At 38.4% G+C, this 20664-nt stretch overlaps 1 protein-coding gene across 1 annotated transcript in view; it reads left to right on the top strand.

The window, feature by feature from the left end:
- The window catches only part of PDSS2 (decaprenyl diphosphate synthase subunit 2), a 112647-nt gene that overhangs the window by 86141 nt on the left and 5842 nt on the right, over positions 1–20664 (top strand). The window contains exons 4-7 of the mRNA XM_027895373.1: positions 3124–3198; positions 9524–9697; positions 11870–12001; positions 15638–15673. Coding sequence (XP_027751174.1) covers positions 3124–3198; positions 9524–9697; positions 11870–12001; positions 15638–15673 — 417 coding nt within the window. The remainder of the gene's footprint in view (positions 1–3123; positions 3199–9523; positions 9698–11869; positions 12002–15637; positions 15674–20664) is intronic.

The following is a 20664-nucleotide window of genomic DNA, read 5'->3' as shown; positions in this document are numbered from 1 at the left end:
AAAAAAAAAAAAAAAAAAAAAAGAAAAGATACGCTGGTGGAACTGTTGCAAAGGGTGTTTAAAGGCTGTGAAATCACTTGCATGTGCACTTGTCACCTGCAGGTCTTCCCCTTGTCCGCTCCCAGCCCTATGGGGACACTCTGGGAGGGAGCAGAAAACACAGCACTTTGGAAGATGCTGATGCAGAGTGGAAAATGAGAAATAGAGTGGAAGTGTGTTTTCTCTCAATGTGATGTTACTCCTGCTCATCTCGAGTACTCATGAGGAACCAGGCTTCTCAAAAACATGTAGAGGAGTAGAAAATAGTGGGAAGAGAGATTATAAATAGCCTGCCTTTGGTGTCTTTTGAGTTGCTGCTGTTTTCAAGCACTAATTCTGGCGATCCTTTCTTCTCTCTCCTCATCTCTGAACTTGTTTGAAATGGAGTTCAACCTTCAAACGAGAAGCAATTGAGAGCACTTCATTTTTTTCATCTACCTTTCCTGCTTCTCAGACTTGATTCCCAGCAAGTGGAACAGGGCACTCATCAGGCAAAAAGGCACTGATGAGAATGGGGATTACTTGGGTACTGTTTTCTGCTCTTCCACTGGCATGCTGCATGGTTTTGTGGAAAATCAGTTCATTGTCACCATTTTCCCCTTTTATAAACAGTAAGGAATAAGTTTTAAAACAGTAGGGAATAAGTTTTCCAGGGATGTTGATTGCTTTCAAATTTTGTGATGGAAAGTGCTACGCAAGAACTAGACAGTGTATCACTGAATGAATACTACTGAATCTGTAATATTATTTCTTCCTCTGTGCCATTTTGGGATGCAGAGGAAAATTGCCTGGTTTCCTCATTTCTCATTTCTTTCCGCAGCGCTCAGGACCCCAGGCCACTGGTGCTGAGCAGCAGATGCTTTTCATAGATCAGATTAAGGATTGGTGAGGTAACAGAGCCTCATGCAAGCATCCCACTGTGCTCTTGAAACTAGAATTTCATTCCTGGTAGTGAATTGTATGGCCTTACATTTACCTTAAAAAATATTCTTTAAAATATATATATATTTGCAAAGAAGGGAGGTAATATTAAGTTCTCACTAACATACAGTGCTCAATAAGTCACTAAAGGCCTGATGATATTTAATATGAGGATTCTTCTAAATAGCTGATCTGTAATTCTCCTAAGATGTTTTATAAACTCGTAAGAGGAAGAGGTACAGTTGTTCACAAATGTTTCACTAAGCTTGTTTTAAGACATTTAAAATTGCCTTTGAGAGTAGAGTTGCACTAAAAAGAGGGAGGAGAGATGGAAAAAAGAAACCCCAAAACAGGGTTCTGCTCGGTCTAGAGTTTCAGGCGAGAGAGGAAAAGGTCTAGTTATCCAGAGCGAGCTGCATTGTTAAAAGTTCATACTATCACTTTGACATTTAGAGTAGGACTCAGTGTCTTTGTAAATTCCTCTTCGTATTACCAGTGTAGGTCTCTGAGCTCAGACCATTTCACAAACCATAACATTTTTTAGTGAGTGATTGATCTGTATTATATGTCCTAGCCATCAGAAGAATCTTGGGATGTTGCTTGTATAAACTGTAATACAATCTGATCCTGGGCATTTAGTTACAGACTTTCATAGACCTATTGGCGATACTCAGTCCTCCTGGATTTGGGAATAAGGCTTATCTGATACCTTTAAAAAAAAGGTGGGGGGGGACACGGGGGACGGGTTGTTTAAAAAAAAAAAAAAAAAAAAGACCCTCATTTTCTCTGTTCCCCACTTAAATAACTCAACACATCTGGTAACACTGTAGGATCATTGTCCTTTCAGTTCCTTAGCAGCTCATATTGCTACAATATTTCTTCGGTATCTAATTTCCTAAAGGGCAATGTGATTTTTTTTTTCCTGGCTGTTTTTGTAGGTCTTGCAAATTAACCCATATGCATTGCAAGAAAAAACATGACTTTTAATCAGCACCATTTCTAAAGTTAGCACTTGCTGTGTGTATATGAATATGTATATGAACCAGTGTTTTAAAAAAAAAAAAAAAAAGAAAACACAACCTTTCTGCTATGCTCAAAACTAGCATACAAATGTGTTTTTATTATCAAATAAAGCATGCCTAAATGTTAGAATATCTTTCCGTTAGGGGGTTTATCATTTGACTTCTTGTCTTCAGTTACAGGAGTGATAAAAATTGAAACTAAATCTTTTAATTCAATAAGAGCTGTGTTGAATTTTAGGAAGCAAAAAGAGGAATCAGATATAGACTCATATGCATAGGAAATTAAACATTCAAGAAATTAAAACTTTATGAGCAACCAAAGAGGTAGCCTTAAGGTGTGCTTATTTGAAATGCCTGCATTTAATTTTACAATAAATCTGAGTATTTTGTTCCAATTAAGACAGTTCATGTGCACAACTTTAAATTGTACAGTAGTTCCAGGGAGACCGAGGACTGCTTGTTTTACATTCTGGATCAAGTTCAGATTTTTAGGCTTTGCTTGAATAAAATAAAAAGTCTGAACCCTGAAGATAATACAGATTGATAAATCTGATTTAAACATTCCCGTGTTGCAGACTTTCAGTGTATGTGGTACAGCTGAGCCTCAGGCCATGCACTAAATACATCCACAGTGCATTCCCAGGGCACACGAATACCAAATGATCACATTTGAAAGGTTACCTTTCTATGGATTCTGACTTTTCTGTATTAGCCACGAAGATTAGAATTTTAACAGCTCCCAAGGAGAGGTATTGTGAAGTATTTACTTGGCAGGAAAAAAACAAAACAAAACAAAGCCCAGATGAGGTACTGTCTCATATTCATGAACTGGGATTTATTAGTTCTGTGAACGTCCTTTTGAGAATACACTCCATAGTTCACACTTTAGGAAAAACAAGTCTTGCTTTTCATTTATATTAACTTAAAACTTTGATTGGAGAGTTACTGTTGTAGAGGTTTTAGCAGAGACACAGCATCATGCTTGTGCAGAACTAATCTTAGTGAGTCCTGCAGTCTTTCACAACTAGCTTTCTGCAAGGAATGTTGTTGTGGTTTGTCTCTCTGGAAATCTGGCAGTAGCTTTGTTAGTGAATTTGGTGATAGTTAAAGATGTAAGTTTTTTTCTCCTTTTCTTTTACAGGTTGTGGAACTCATTTCAAGTGCTATTGGTGACTTAGTTCAAGGTATATATTATGAAAACTCAAAATCATCTGAGGTAAGAATTTCAGTAGATTTATATACCCAAGGCATTTTGTGATATTAATGCGTGACTGCAGTAAACATGATTACTTTCTCATCTGTTTAAAAGAAGGGAGAAGGAGGAAGAGAATTAGTTCTCATCCTAGTGAATGTCATCGTTAAGCTGTGATGGAATTTTCCAGAAATGTTCAAGGAGGGACTATTTTATTTCTGTGAGTGCTTAATAAGATAATGTTGTGTCACTACCAGGCACTCTAGACACATCTTACTACAGGCTTTCCAAACACTTCCAGAGGTTTCTAGTCAGGGTTCTGTTAGAGGCATTTATTACAATGTTTTCAACATCATTAATATTTTCATGTCAAACCTGTCATTTCTAAGCCCAAAGATGTTTACAAAATGCTTCATCCTGAATGTACATCATTTCATTTCTTCTGAGTTTTGTCCTGAAGTGTTAGGAGTGTAGCAGCATATTCTTCTTCATCAGAAGTCACCATGCATGTATTGTCTTTACTGGAATATTTAAGGAAACTTCTAGAGAGCACTCATGAAGTAGGCTTGCTTGGGCAGAGTTTTGGCGAAAAAAAGACTTCTTTCTTTGATTTTTACTATTACTGCGTCTTAACATATGCAATAAAGTCAACAATTTGAAGTTGCCATGACCTCTACAGGTTTTATGGCAGCAACTTTTCAGTCACTGATGAGCACTGCGTATATGTGAATATCAATCTTGAAAGCCACTGAGGTAGATAAATTCACTTGTAGTGGCGTTGTCTCATGCCCCTGGTTCACCTCAGAGACCCAAATCTTACGGTTCAGTAGGTGTTGTGTACTTAAATTGCGGCTCTAGTTTGATGTTGCTTAGTTGTATTATGTAGCAAATTAATACCTTAGTGGAAGGCCTGATTACTGCTGGGCTTCATGGTTACTGCTACAGTAGATGCCTGCCCTGATGCCCCTGCCCCAACCAAACCACTATGGCCAAGTGGAGAGTGCCAGTGCCTACCAGCGGCTGGGCTCCAGAGGGTGCTCCCTTGGTCGGTGTCTGTCTCTCCTGCTCTGCAGCAGCAGCGACGTGTCACTAAAACTAACCTTATTCAAATGTATCCCTCTCATTTTGATGGAAGCAATCACACGAGCTGAGGGAGAGCCTCCAGCAGGACAGCAGTAGTGGCTCACTCAGGAGCTGCCTGGGGCCCGCGGCTCACTGGGCTGTGCACAGAGGAGGGGCATGTGCCCAGCATCCTCTGGCACCTCTCAGGAGGGGACCCTGGGTGGAAGCGTGGGAGGAGTGCAGTGTTGGGAACTTGGCAGTGCTTCTGCATCTGCTGTGTTTTACCTGAGGATAAACCAACTTCAGCCTTCATTGTTGCTCCCAAGGACTGTTTGAGTTCGTTTTGCTAACTCAGAGAATATTGTCGTACTTTTAAAAATATTCTGTTTTAATATTTCAGATCATTTAACAAATATTAATGAAGGTTGCTTTAATATCCTTGTTGGTCCACTGAACAAGTACAAGAGATACAGGGAAGTTCAAGGTCAAACTGCAGAATCAAGAGTGGGACTTGAGTGTTGGCTCTTGAGCTTTACCTGCCAGACTGTTCTTGCAATCTTTAAGCATTAGGGACTCTCATGGGAAATCACTTGGTTGGTTTTTGGTTTCTTTTTTTTTTTTCCTCCAGAGTATCTAGCTGCTGCTAAATGTGCATTGCCAAAACTCCTGTTAGTGTCAGAATGGAATATTATGTAAGACAAGACCACTTCCAACGTGTTCCATTGGTGACCAGAAGAGCTGTTAGGTGTTTTTGATGCCATGGTGTGAAAGTTGTGCATAACTATCATGTAAAACTAGTTTAAAAAGAAATACATTAGTGGCGAATACTCATTGTACCAATTAGTGAACTAACAGGTATTTCTAATAAATGTGTTTTCTGGAGATGGGCAGGCTCCGTGTAATGAGTGGTACCACTTCGTTGATATTTGGTCACCAGACCTGCTTTGAGAAGTAATGTTTTGGAATACTGCACATGCCCATCAACTGGACTGCTATGAGTGTGTTAAAAGTAAAGGATTTGTTTATAATTTAACCATTAAAAGTAAACCAAGTGCATTTTGAGACTTGTGAATCACCTTTTAGCAGTGCAGCAGTCAGAGTTTTCACTTTTTTTAAGCAAATGTTTCTGTTGCAAGACAAAAGGGAAGGATTAAATATGGAATTTGAGTAAAGAGCATCTGTGAAAAGAGTGGGGAAATGTGTCGGGGGAAAAAAGCATAGCTAGAAAGAAGGCCAATGCTGTTTGTTTACTGCTTTTGTTCTTTTAAATACTAAGCTTTTCCAGAGAGATTTAAAGTAACAGATGTGAAGAGATATTTAAATTTATTATAAGTTTTCAAAATTTTTTTTAAGTCATGTGTGGGTTTTTTTTTAGTGTCATGATAGAAGTAGTTGGTGGCACGCTTTGACTCATTTACAGACACCCTTGTTCCTCCAAAAGCAGTGAAGACATATATTAATAGACCAATAAAACATGCCCTGTCATGTTCAGCAAGCATGAATACATCTGTTGAAAGCTTATGTGAACCATGTGCAAGATGGTTTGCAGGGTCTTGCTACTGGTAGAATGATTCATAGTTGCATTGGATTTTATTTATGTAAAATAGAAGTTCTTGAACTATCTAATTTAAAACTTGAATATGCAATTTAAAATTATTTCTGTGGGTTTCTGTGGATTATTTGCCCATTGAGAACTAAACTAAAGTTTCATATAAGTGATTCAGACATTTCAATCATTTTGTGCAACAGCAGATGGCTAAGAAAGAGCTGCCATGGTATGGAAATAAATTAAGTTTTCCCCTACAAACTGTAGCTGAAGTTTTACATTGAAGAATCTCTGATTTCTACTCCTTCCTGGTTTTACAAATGGGTTTTTGCACTTTGAAGACAGGTTTTTTCATGTGTATTTCCTTAATATGTTTTCATCTGAACCACATATGAGCATCTTCTTTAGTGTGATAAATCAAACTGAGTTAAAAGTGCTGCTTTTGTATTGGGGGTCCTTGTTGCCACCACTAAAAGCTGCCCTTCCTGATAGTCATGTTTGCATATTTTGTCCCGCAGTTTCATTTTCTAAAAGTTTTTTTGTTTCCTATTTCCCGAGATGATTGTTTCAGACATAGTTTAAAATTATGGAAGTAACTTTATTAAAAAAAAAAAAAAATCAACTAGCCAATTTCTAACAAAGCAGTAACTGACTTGCTGATAGTAAAACAGGAGCACCCTCAGCTGTTTTTAATTTCCCATGGGAAATGATGATCGACAGAGCTGGATTTGTATATTTTCTCTGTATTCCCATGATGACATTATGCAAACTGTATCTGGAGTTGGCTGTTTTCTTCTGATGATGGTGAGGGGTTTGACTCTCTTCATCCAGCTTCTGCCACCCAGACAGCCTCAGGAATGGTTGTGATCTGGACCAGTTTCTTGGCAATAGAACTTGTGAATGAGATCCCAGGCATTAGTTAATCGATAGTCTGAGCACTGTCAACTACAATTGGAATTAATTTGAGTTTGAAAAGGTTTTTATATGAAGGACTAAGGAGTCTTCTGGCCCTGTTAATGTCCACTTTTATACCCACTGCTGACAAAACAAAACAAAGCTTACAAAGCAGTGAAAATTTCTCTAGAAGTAGTAAGCATTGTCTTGATGTCAGATTTTACAGCTTTTGCAATGTAGAACTAATTTTGGTTCTCCCTTGATGTTTTTACAATAATGTTTTAGACTTGTCCTACATACCCTTGTATGAATATAGTGTGGTGGGTGAACACTTTATGAACAACATGAGTTAGACATGGGGAAAAAAACTTCTTTTTTTCCTTCTTTGCTGAAGAAAGGTTATATCTGCCTTCTTAAACAACAGAAGCTTTAGGGGTGTGTGGTGATAAGAGGTTCTGTGATTAAAATCGGCTATATTCTGTCATACAAGTTCATATGCTAAGCCACATCCATATGGACATAATGCTTTTTTACAACTGGCTTGTTTCTGTAACCCAGGGATTTACAGTAGTTATGTTTTTTAAGATTTCAATACTGGATCTTCAAATATGTGTCCAATTTTGTCTTTTTTTTTTTTTTTCAAGTTAGATTCTCATTTTAGATGCTTGAAGCTTCTCCATAATGTTCATCTAGTGGGCAGTAACTTTTTGGGCCATCATTTTCAATCCAGTTATGAAATTGAAGCTTGTTTAAGAATATAATTTTGTAACCAATCATAGAATTGATTTCCTTGTATATGTTGAGTTGCTTAATTGTTTAAGCTTCTTCAGTTCCTGCTGTTGATATATGATAATGTTTGCATTTCTCTTGCTGCTCAAAGGCTCCAGCAAGCAAATATTTTCAACTTAGGGGTCTTCTGAAAGATATATTTTTTTTAACTTCAAAATTGTTTCAGGGTATTTTTCTGGAGTATTTTCGTCTTATTTGGATTCGGAACAAATGATTATGAAAATCACTGCCAATTTTCAATATCATCCAGCGAATTTTAGTAAATACTGTTTTTTCACTGAGCAGATTGGTTGTTAAGGAAAAGATTGTGTTTCGTCTTCCAAGAGCTCCTGATTTTAAATTTCAAATAAATTGATCTGTATCTGAGTGGGAAAAAAGAGACTTGATATATGCGGAACTACTTGAATTAAATGCTCATTTTGACATTTTGCCAGTCATGGGAATTTGCACATGCTCTAGGATGAGTTAAGATATTAAAACAAAAATACTGAAACACGAGGAAAGTTTAGGCTTGACTTTGTAAGTTGTCATATGCATAATAGCAAACATGTGGTTTCTCTGTTCTTCACTTTCCTTGTATAACTTAATAGCATGTCTGAAAGCAAAGACATTTTGATACAGCTCTGTGTTACTTGGCGTTACAGAATTCTCCTACTTCTTCCATTAGTCTCAAATTATCCTCTCCCTTGTAACACAGCACTTCTGGGTGATACCCATAAGGGAGGAAAATTAGAGCTGAACGGATGGATTCTATTTCATTTGTTACTGATTTCACGACAGATAATACCTTGCTAGAAAACTATAGGGTCACACAGAATTACTTCTTGCTCATTTCTAAGTAATTTAGTTGACATCACTTTGAGGGGAAAAGCTTGTTATATAAAAGGGGTTTTTATATTACTCTTTTAAAGAATATCTTTTGGCTTGGTGTATGCTGCAGATTTAACTGAACTGAAAAATTACAGAATTTCTGTGCTTGAAATTTTTTTCTGTTGCTTCTCATTGCTGATTTTATTTTTTTTTTTCCCAAGTAAAACAACTGTGATCCTTTCAGGTTTTGATCTTTTGTTTTTTGCTCTCTTCAGAGAGTACCTAAAGGTGTGACAGTATCATGTAGGTGAGACAGATGTCTAGCTTTGAAGACCCATTAGTGAAGTAGTGCCATATTAATGCATTTTAAGTCTAAGAAATGGCAGTTAACCTTGGATTTGGGGAGAAAGTATTTTATTTGTGTTAATTAAAAAATACTTTGTGGAAAGTAATCCAAATTAATATTTTGGATATAAAAGGTTTTGAGAATGGTTGAGCATTTCTGACCTTACAGTCAAGGTGATAAAGTTCAATAGAGGCGTCACTGAGATCTCTCAGTCCCTGAGAAAGTAAATACCTGACACTTCTTAATTGCAGCTTTACTACATTCAGTCATTCCTCATCCTTAATATGGCAGTAGAAGAGGTAGAAGTCATCCATTGCAGCCCTTCATTTTTCCAAAGCAGTCTATAAGGATATTTAATACCTTTTGTAATGCATTTTTTTTCTTGACCACAAAGGAGAAATTGTAGGGACTTCTCAAGTTTGTTTGGGATTGTTGGTTCTTGGAAACTGGCAAGGGGCTGAAATGTAGGTGTACTTTGTGGAGTTTTACTTTTGGGATTTGTTTTGTTATTGTTTTAGAGTTTTGTTTGGGTTTTTTTTAAACTCCCCAGTCCCTCATGAGGGATGCAGTTGGCTATTAATGTTCAGTGTAATGATACAATCATTAAGAAAAGACTTGTACTGAATATGTTGTACTGAATATGTTGACAACTCTACATATTTTGCATTGTTCTTTTTGAGCAGAAATGAAAAAGGGTTTTGTTTGAAGCTGCCAGCATATTTATTCTGATACTTTTCTCTAATCATCCCTAATCATCCCATGCCTTCTTCATTTGGCACCATGGCACTCAGAGTTTTGATTGTTTTGTTACTTACCACGTTACTCACCTGTGCCACGCTATTCTGTGAGCTGACACATCTGCAGTTTTGGTGTTTTCATGTTAGCCTTTGTTTCATTTTCAGGAGAACTGTCTTACAGATGATATTGGCATCTCTCGCTGGAAGGAGCAGGTTTTCCTGTCACACAGTGCCTTGCTGGCAAAGAGCTGCCAGGCTGCAATGGAGCTAGCAAAGCACAGCACTGAGATTCAGGACATGGCATTCCAGTATGGGAAGCATATGTCTATGAGCCATAAGGTACGCTTTTTCTTTTGGTTTTGGGATCTTAAATACAGCAGGGCTTGTAAGATGTGTAGATCTTGGGCTCTGTTGTGTACTGCCACTATGCTGTAGACTTTTGCCAGCAGGTCATTGTTGAGAGATTTAACTGCTGCCTGGTGTGAAGATGTTTGCGGAAACTGCTGGTATGAACAGTGCTTGTGAACTGGCAAAATCACACTCCTGGCAAAGTAACTCATTACATTCAAGCTTCTGTTCATGTCCCTCTAGCACATCTTTCTGCAGCAGCTTAAAACTTTACCTTCTTTGCTCCTACATTTTTCCTAAAGCCACAGCCCCAGCAGCTAAAGTTGCAGAAGGAAGCATGTCATAGAATATCCTGAGTTGGAAGGGACTCACAAGGATCACCGAGTCCAACTCCTGTCCCTGCACAGAACAACCCCAAGAATCCTACCATATGCCTAGGAGCATTGTCCAAATGCATCTTGAACTCCGACAGGCTTGGTGCCACGATCCCTGAGGATCCTGCTGCAGTGCCCAACCACCCTGTGGGTGAAGAACCATTCCATAAAATCCATTTTAAATTTAAATCCATTTAAATCCCCGACACAACTTCAGGACATTCCCTTGGGTCCTGTCACCGATTGCCAGAGAGAAGAGATCGGTGCCTGCTCCTCCACTTCTCCTCACGAGGAAGTTGTAGACTGCAATGAGTCTCCTCAGGCTTCTTCTCCAGGCTGAACAGAACAAATGCCCTCAGCTGCTCCTCATACAGCTTCCCCTCAAGGCCCTTTACCATCTTCGTTGCCCACCTTTGGACTCTCTCTAAGAACTTAATATCTTTCTTATATTGTGGTGCTGAAAACTGCACACAATATTCAAGGCGAGGCCACGCCAGTGCAGAGCAGAGTGGGACAATCACCTCTTTTGACCAGCTAGCAATGCTTTGCCTGATGCCCTCCAGGATACAGTTGGCCCTTCTGGCTGCCAGGGCACTGCTGACTCATATCCAACTTGCCGTCAAACACCCAGGTCCATTTCCTCAGTGCTGATCTCCAGCCTCTTGTTTCCCAGTATGTACATCACGTGTTGGGCCTTGACTGCCACCATGCAGAGATTTGTACTTGAGGCTCAGCTGCCGGCAGCAGCACACAGGCTGAGGAACGAGCTGCAGCGGCAGAAGGACCTGCTTACATTCCGTTCTGAATAACCTGCTCTGGAGGTAACTTCCAGAGGGGGCAGCTTGAGGATAAGAAGGGAGGCCACCAGATCTGGACAGGAGCAGCTTGTACCTTTACAGCAGTAGGATTTCCCATAGAAGGTTTCTGACCTCCACGAGAAGACTTTCAGTCTGCAGCTAGAGCTAGTCCAAAGGAAGACACACAGTGGGGAACTCAGATTCTTGGCACTCTTGTTTTGCCCTAAAGATCTGTTCCTGTTGTATTGCACCACTTGCAAGGTTGGATGTAGCTTGAGACAGGCAGACAGGCCTCTCATGCACTTCAGCTGAGTTGATTTAGATAGTTTCTAGTTCCTACAGGAGAAGGAAGTGGTTTTATAAAGCATAGTTTTACTGCCATAGAAATGCCACTGTATGCTATTACTAGGTACCGTTCCACCAGAAAATTGCTTCTAGTGCAGCTATAGCCTTAATGTTTTGTGAATGCTTTAATATTAATGTATTCACTATTGACACATAGCTGTGTATAAAGGATTGCATAATTTTCATAGAAAGCTCCTAGCTATGTAGCATTTCCTTTGTCAGAAGGAAGGTCATACTGCATCAGCTTCCTCAGGTACTGTAAAGTAGAATGTATTACCCTGCACAGATTAAAAACTGATATTCTTCCCACCAAAGATTGGATCATTTATATTTTTTATGCTTCCTGACGCTCCACAGTTTCCTGCATGGGTGTGTCCTATGGTTTGCCCAGCTCTGTAAGCTGTCCTTTACCCATGTCTTTGCAGACTTTATACATGTTTCTCTTGTACCACAACTTTCCACCACTGCAGTTATTTCACAACATCTTTCTGTCCTTCCCCCAAACTTGAAAAAGTGCAACCGAAGTACAAGTGTCAAAGCAGAAAGTGGTGAGTAGGTATAGAACCAGGATATGGACCTCAGTTTGGTGCATGGGTGGATATGTAGACTGTTCCTGGGAACTGAAGAAATGTGTTCTTCTCTTTCAGCTACATTCAGACCTTCAGCCATTTGTTAAAGAAAGTTCAAGTGACACAATGGCCTTCAGTTTGAATTCTGCTCCTGCAATCCTTCATCAGGAATTCCTTGGAAGGGAGGCATGGATTAAGCAGATTAGAGAGGTAAATTAAAGCATTGTTTAGAATGTCCTGGTTTTGCTGTTTATTTATCTCTTCCTACCTATACTTTTAATCTTCAGAGAAACTTAGAAATTAACAGCAGGTTTACCTACGCTCTCCAATGCTTACTATCTCTCTCTTCCATGCTTTCAAGAGGTGGAGGAACTGTAGAGACCTGACAGTCAAGCTCTGTCAAACTTTTGTGTGTCAGTGTAACAAACATTCATTTATGTGGAGCTTACGTCTGTTCCTCTGCAATACTTTGCAGTCCCATATCTTAATTTAAAGCTACTTTCCCTGGCAGCTTATAGCAGAGAACTTCAACCACCACAGTGCTTGAAAGGTAGGCACATTTCCTTCTGCCAGTTTGACTCTGGGAGCAGTAATTTTGGATGAAGGGAGGAAGATTTAGGGGACTTGGCTTTTTGATTACTACAAAAAATTTGTGAGATCTCGCTCTGTGATATCCTTATTCTTTGTTCTCTTATTCAGCTATTTTTTTCCTCTAACCCTTAGATGAGGAAGGCAATAAGATAGCAGCTATGTGGTAGCTGTCTTGTACCACAGCAGGAATCAGGTCCATGAATAGCTTCCTGGGTGTTTCTGAAACACAAATAGGTAACTGTAGAAGACAGCAAGAAGGGAAAGGAGGGAAAAGGACCGAAATGGCCAAAATTAAACATTCATCAGTTGGACATGTTTTGTCTGTCTAAACAACCATCGTGACTGCCATTTGGAAATTCCTGCTTGTAGTTACACAGATTTTTTGTTAAAAAGGCTGCTGCCTTCAATAAGAAGCTGGCTCTGTGCAAGCATATTCATTCAAGATGTGTTGGCTGAATGGCTCCTTTCCTTGCTGGTTTAAAAGCAAGACTCTTGGGTACAGGGCATAGAGTCTGAGCCTTTGCCTCATTCTGCATTCATGATGGCCAGGTTGCAGCCTGTCTTCACATACTGAAAGCAAGGGGCATAGTCTCTTCAGCAGCGAAATTCTGGGAAGTGTATGCACAGCCTGCAGCCATACAGTGGTATGGAGTTGGGGGATTTTAAAGTGAAGCAAATCTGTTGTCATTTTGAAGTTAGGGTCTGGTAGTTCACAATGAGCGACAAAGAATTTTGGAATCCTACAGTCACAGCACAGGGCTCATATGAGAGTTGAATGTAAATGGATTTGGATTATTGCAATTGGAGAATAATAGTATTTCCACAGCATGGTGTATAAAAGCTTTGAAACAATTTCCCATCTGCAGAATCTAGAGGAGGTTGCAGGACTCCAGGAGTACTGTCTGTCTGTTTACTAAATTTTCATACCAAAAATGGGCATTATAGAAACAATGAAGCAGTTCTCTGTGAAGGGAGCCGGGGTGCAAAGTGACATGTACTGTGCAGAATTATTTGCTATCTACTGCTACTTCATACATTTATACATATGCATGTGTATACTTTGGTATTTACTATACTACTGCAACTAACTACTCGCTGCAACATGGAACATCTCGCTCAGGAGCCTTTCTTGACTTGTGTTGGTTTAGAAAGGAAAATTATCTTTCATTAAGCACAAGCTCTTTGAGATATCATCCATAGTCACATTCACTATGTGACATTCAGTGTTGGCCAAGCACTCAGACCAGAGACTTCATCATATTGGCAGTGCTCATAAGCCGCCCTCTTGCACAATGTCATTTGTATGGTTTAAATAGGTAAAGCACATGCAGTCCACTCAGTCCCTGTCAGAAGTTTAACCAGTTGAGCAAGTCTGATGTAAAAGGTAAAGAAGATCTGTGTCTGAGATGAGGGTCAGAAAAAGTCAGAGTCAAACTACTGTGAGGATAAAAAACAAAACAAACAAACAAAAAAAGCAAAGTTTGTACAACCTTGTTGCAGTAAAGAAGGCTCAGGAGACAGATTGGGTAAGACTGCTGTTGGTAATAAGAGCAGGAGGAGGCAGGCTGAGCACACCTCTTCTGGTATTGCTGAGACCAAAAAGCATCTTCCTCAAACAGTTTGTCAGATGCTTTGCTGCAGTGTGAACCTGCATACAGGTAGTCACTTGTTCAGGAACGTACGTCTGGTGTGTACTGATGTACAGTATAACTACGAGACATATTTTGAAGAAGCTGAAGGATCCAGCCGGGTGAATAAAAGTTGGCAAATCGAAGTAATGGGAATACACGAATAAGGAAGCAGTTATTGGCAGTAGTTTTGCTACTCACAAATTCTACCAGGCTTTTTTCTTAATATGCATTCCAGAAAAGCTGCTTCTCGAGAAGATTAAAGCAAGAAGCAAAGAGATTTGGTGGATCAGTCCTCTTTTTCCTTCAGAGGAATCAGCTCTGTTATCTACTGTTTTGCTTCATTTTCCATTTGCTTAGTCTCTCGTGGGTTCTTTTATCTATTTTATTTTTCCTCCCATACAAAAATTAATTTGTTTTCCAAACCTATACCATCTTGGCAACATTTCTTTAAAGCTGTGCTTGCCACATAATGTTCCTCTTCAGTGTGGATCTCAGCTCTTCTCCTTGTGCAGGTTGGTCTGCTCCTTTTGGCTGATCTCTCAAGTGTCCACATGGACATGGAGAGGTAGTGGTCCTAATATCTTTTCAGGAGGTACGTTACAGTAGAACTGAGATTTGTGGTCTTTCCTTGTGGAAGGTAGAGGGAAAGAAACAGGTGATTTTTTTTCTTTAGTGTACCTGAAAAAAGAAGAGCTGTGGTTGAATGAAGTGATAATGACACAGCTGGATCTGACCTCAGGGAAGGGCTTTCAGGGTGGTTAAGCAGGAATACTCTGGTTCTGTCAGAGCACTGCCACTGAGTGAGAAAGACATCATCTTGTCTACATCATCCTGTGACAAAACTGAGGAAGTTGGATCTCTGTAAATATTCATCAGAATCTATGTATTCTGAGTTGGAGGGGACCCACAAGGATTATAGAGTCCAACTCTTAAGTGAATGGCCTGTATGGGGATCAAACCCACAACCTTAGGTGTTATTGGCATCATGCTCTAAGTAACTGAGCTATCTCAGGGTCTACTATGTACTTGCCTGCATCTGGGCAAGATGAAATTTAAAGTTTATTCATATTTCTTTCTGAATGTGTTAGGAGTTACAGGTTGTAGTCTCTCTCTCTCTTACTAAAAGGGTGATGCTGATGCTGAAATACATTGCTAAACTAAAAGCACCTCTAATCCAGGTGTAAGAGCACTGACAGCATCCAACATCCCCTTTTGAGAGCTGTAGACTATTACCTAATGCAAATCACTATGGATATACAGAGTTCTCTTTTAAGAAAATAAGTCCTGTTATTGCTGATATGGTGTATAGCTTATTTCAAAATCTCATGGGAGAGATTAATTAATGCAAACAGCAAGATCTCTTAAGACTAAAACATTTTGGATTCAACAAATGTTTAACTACAAGTCATAACAAAGTTTAAAAATTACATTAAGTATCTGTAGCTCTCATCTGAAAAAGAACCATGTTGTATAAGCTGGTAACATATTTTAGGATTTTCTGAATCAAGTTCCTAAAGAAAGTCAGTTATGTTTAAAGTAGTAGCTCTTTATAATTACATTCTTTATTCTTGCAGCTCTAGTTTGTAGTATATAATATCTTATATAAAATCTCTTTCTTTTAAAGGCACAAGGAAAAGGAAACATAATGGACTACAAAAAGGTTGGTAAATTATAATTAATTTTTAATATTTTTAAACATTTTCAAGGATATTCAGTTATCAGTGGAAAATAATATATAAATTATTGAGCCACATGCATGATTGAGAATTGCTTCTTGAACTGGGGCCTGAAGAGTGTTACAGCTCTGACTGATTGTTGCTAGTATGGAAGGCTAACACACAAGTACAGGTCTGTATTAAAAAAAATCGTGATTTGCATTATTAGAAAAACTCTGTCCTTCCTTCCTCTTAGAACTTAAAAAGGACCTTAACCTTACCTTGCTATTTAAAATCATTGTGCTTTTAGGTTTTTCTCTACAACAGTCACAGTTGTATCAGGTTTGATTTTTTTTCTAAATCACCACTGAGAGCACTAAATTTATTCTTCAGATATGTCTGTGAGACACTTGTGTGAATGTTTAAGTCAGGCTACTTGGTTTTGTAAGTCCAGAATGGGTTTTCTCCTTTTAATTGTTACAATTGCAGTCCAAACAATGTCATTTCCATACTTTAAAAAAAAGGGGGGGGGGGGGACAAAAGCATCTAAAATTGCTTTACTAAATTAAACATTTGTCAGTGTATTCTGTATTTTGACTGAAATTATTTCATATCTTGGATCCTACACATGAAATTTAAAAACTTATAGTATGCTTAGACAACTTGAACACTTGAATAAAATGTAAGGAAGGAGAAAAAAAACCCTTTGAGTTTTGTATTTTGAGCAACTGACAGAAAGCGTGTGATTTTTACTAGCTTTGTGTAATCATCTCTTGCACAAGCACAGCTATTATGAATTTATAATGATGGTGAAAAATTCTACATAGTCTTTGTGAGCTCAAACAATAATCAACTTTGGGTTTTGCAGAAGTCAGCTTTAAACTTATGATGTCAAATCCTTCTTTTCTATATTTCTTTGTTTAATATAAGAGTTGTCATTAGTTACATCCATGCTAAATGAACTCAGTAGCCTGTAGGTCACCCCAGCATAGTAACTTGGCCGGTACATAGAGGGCACGTGCAGTACAAAGCAGTATTTATTCTTTTGCTCTTTGCTGTGTTGCCTTTTCTCCTTGTGTTTTGCACATTGCTCAGTCTTTTCTTCCCAGCGTCACAGTCCTTTCTCATCTTTCTATTCAGTTACTAGAATTACTTTAACATTCCTGATCAAATCTGGGGGCTTGTTTTTCATTGAGTCCCCAAAATATCTCAAATTTTGAATTTTTCTTTTGATGCGTATTATATTAAAATAGTATCCATGATTTTTTCACAGACAAAAAAATCTGCATTGTCCTAGCAAGTTTAGTGAAGTCTCTGACACAAATATAGAAGTGAAATACTTTGTATGAATTTCATTAGGTCTGAAACTGTCATGTCAATAAGTCCACTGTGTTCTGCAAATTTTTTAGTTTTTTTTTTTTTCTCCCAGTTTTGCTCAATCTTTTTATCAGAAGGACTTTGCTATCACAAAAGGATTAAGGTCTGTGTTTCTGAACGTATTTTCTCACATTAGTATCTGAATGTTTTACTCTGCTTTTCCTACACCATCACACCACATCCAGGCAAATTATTGATCCATCATTGTGGTGTTTGAAAGTCTCTTACAGAGATGAAAAAGTAATTTCAGTTGTTTTAGTAGGGTTTCTCAGATAACAAAACGGAAAGTACCAATGCATGGCAGGGACGAAATTCATGTGTGGAATTGAAAGAAACAGCAGCTTTCCCATCACCCTCATTTGTATGTGGCAAATATTTCAGACTTTTTAAAGTCAAAAAACTTTTACCCATTTTACATCTACTTTGCATGCAAGATAAGATGTGTAATTCTGAAACAACAAACTGAGATTATCAGTTTTTTAATTGTTACCGTTTGATAATATGGATTTAAAATTTTGTTGAAGTCAAGGCCTTAATAGTGGTTGGCATTATAGAGATTTGTAAATGAGTGTAAAAAAGGTACAACTAGTAGCAGAAGTGAGAAAGCCAGGAATAATTCTTGTTTTCTGGCCAAGGCTCTAGAAAAATTATAAGATTATACTAAATAATAAAATATATACTAAATAAAGAAATTAATCCTGGGTTTTGCAACCAATGAATATGCTATGCGAGGATTTGTTATTTTTCTAAATGCAATATTCAGAAAAGATAAATTAAGTGAAAGAGGATGTAGCAAAACTTTTTTTCTTTCACTGCAGCTTGTCCATTTGCTCTGCTGTCTGTTATAGAGGCAAACGGGCATGGGAAGTACTATGTAGTATGCTGTGACATACTTTCTTGATTTGTATATGAAATAATATATATATATATGAAATACTGTGCATGACACCAACACAGGGCGCAGAGTTTGTACAGTGCTGGAAGAGCACAAGTCAGGAAGGGGTAGATCCAGCTGTTCACACACTGCGTGGCAACAAAGTCTTGGCTTCCCATTTGGCAGGAAAGAGGAGAAAAATGTGAGAGGTCACATTTGGAAACAAGGAGGTTTCTCAGTGGTAGCCTACTGTCATGCAGCTAATGACTAACACTAACACAGTACCATCCAGCAGTGTTAGCAAGAGGTGCATGAGTGCCCTTCCCCCACTTCACTGCTGACCACCACGGTGAGTGCATTCATCCTGCTGCACTGCAGCCCACGATGTAAATAAATGACAGTGGTCCCATGGTTTTGTTTAAATGCCAGAGAATCATCATGAGGTGTGTCATGGGACCGTAGACTATTCACTCTCTTGCTCCTGAAATGCAGCAAGAGAGTTAAAGATAGAGGGTTGTTGTTTGTAGGTGCTTTTGAGCTGTGTTGGTTTTCCATGAAGATTTGTCTTCTTTGTTTTGGAGCAACCTCTGCCATTACACCTTTTTCTTACGTTTAATGAAAAAACAGTGTCAGTGATTTCATGAAGATGGGGTTTTTTAAGATGTGTTAGTAATATTACAAAAGCAAGCAAAACCATTCAGACAAAGCAATTTTCTTATTTTTTGGAAATAATGTCTAAATTCTCAAGGGATACATCCAATACCAACAATCAGTTGCATCTTTTTAGTCAGTGGGTATTTTCCCACTTCTTTGGGATGAGAGTCCAGCACAATTTTTGTTTCACTAAAGCTAACAACCATCACATTTTTTAACATAAATATGAAATTGATTGCTTGTGTATGCTTAGATGACATTGCCAGTCACTATTTGCATTAATGGGATTTAAGGAAGTTACACTTTTTGGTAAAAAGTCATCACAAATACCATTGTTTAGATTTAAAAGCTAGTGGGTGTTGTTCAACAGTTTGTTGTGAAAGACACAGAAAGGTGTAAGGGAGAGGAGTTGGTATCTCTTCTAAAATAACAAAGAGTCTGTACAATCAGTCAGTGTCTCAGGATGGCTTGTAATTTTTTGACAAAGTGTAAAGTAAGAAGTGTATAACAGCAGTGCTCCTTGTAAGCAGGCCATCTTTTCTCTGCTGGTGGGGGCAACCCTCACCAGATGTGGTCTCATCCTGTTTGTAACGTGGGTTTTAGTTTGAAGTAAAAAGAAAATTCTTCTGTTTGTCAGATGAGTAAGGAAAATAAATCCTACTTTACTTATGGAAGTTTCTGCAGGGTGTTTGGGCCCTTTGAAGATGCATTTATTTACCTTTGTACAGAAGAAATTTTTAAGAAAATATTGGATAAATGCTGCCCCAGTTTCAGCTGACATATGCTGCATGTAACCAACAAAGATTTAGGAAAAAAAAAGTTAAAATCTTATGACGTTACAAAGTGATGCAGATAAGTGATTGTCCAGCCCAATTTGAGAATGTAGAGCACAAGCCTATGTCCAGCCACAAAAACTCCCAAGAGTGGTTGCTGAAACATTCCAAAATAATTAGAAAAGAATAGAAAAAAAATTGACAAAATTAATCAACTACCTGTGAAACATGTTGATACCTTTTTGAAGTAGCATTTCAGCAGTCTAAAGCACCGGTGAATATTGAGCATGCTGTTCCCACAAAAGAGAAAACAAATTTAGAAAAGCCAGTGCAAAACACTGCATACACTTACAGCATTATTCAGTCACTCAGCCACAGATCGATTTAGATTTTGGGGTTTGGGTTTTCTTTTTGTTTCAGCAAGTACTATGCACTGCAAAAATGCGGAATGTTTTAGCGCACTTCGAGATCAGAGAAAACACATGGTGTTTGAAGATTTTGGTATATAATAAATTAAGCTGGTTTAGGATCATTCTTCTAAAATAACAACATCAAAAAATTCTGAAGTTACTTGTTAATATCTTGCCAGTGAAATAATCAATCCTAAATTTGACTATTGCAAAGTAAAATTAGGAATTTCAGTGTTCTCATTCTCCTATTGCACATAAAGTCTAGTACAGCCAAAATACTCACTGTATATTCAAGGAATCTCTCCACCCCCAATTTGTTGTTACCTACAGGTAGCACTGTCTGAAAGGAATCTTCTTTCTTTTGGCTAGTGAGGCAGAAATGTCTCAGCAGAGAATTTGAAATTAGTTGTCTTTGTACTTGAACACCTGCTTAGTTTTCGACTCCTTTAATTCTTCAGTCTCCAAAATCCAGCAGTTCTTAGTTTGCCCCTTTGACCTCTTGCTGCCCTCAGACCAGCCGTTCTGTCCAACAGCAATCCCGAGCAGTTGGTCTGAAAGGCAAATACTTAACTGCTGTGGTACGGATGAGAAATCGTCTCTTTGCCTTTTTGAAACAAATGGATTGGGAAACATAGTACTTTGAACTCTACTTTATTCACAGAATTGTACAATAATTTAAGTTGGAAGGGTCCTCTGAGGGTTGTCTGGTCCAGCCAGCCTCTCGCTCAAAGCAGAGCCAGTATGGGTTTGCTCAGTTAACTTCTGAGTATCTGCAAGGACAGAGATTGCACAGCCAACCTGAACAACCTGTTCCAGCCCATAATAGGGACAATAGTTACTTGCTGAATGCACAGCCCGAGAAGTGGTTTATGATGTTTGCTTTAAGGACACACTACTTAAAGAAAAAA

This window comes from Empidonax traillii, unplaced genomic scaffold (genome assembly GCF_003031625.1).
Source record: "Empidonax traillii isolate 1590-97213 ecotype Southwest subspecies unplaced genomic scaffold, ASM303162v1 scaffold16:size2589160, whole genome shotgun sequence".
Taxonomy (NCBI): Eukaryota; Metazoa; Chordata; class Aves; order Passeriformes; family Tyrannidae; genus Empidonax; species Empidonax traillii.
Note: the sequence above shows the minus strand (reverse complement) of the source record. Positions and strands in the feature narration are given on the sequence as shown.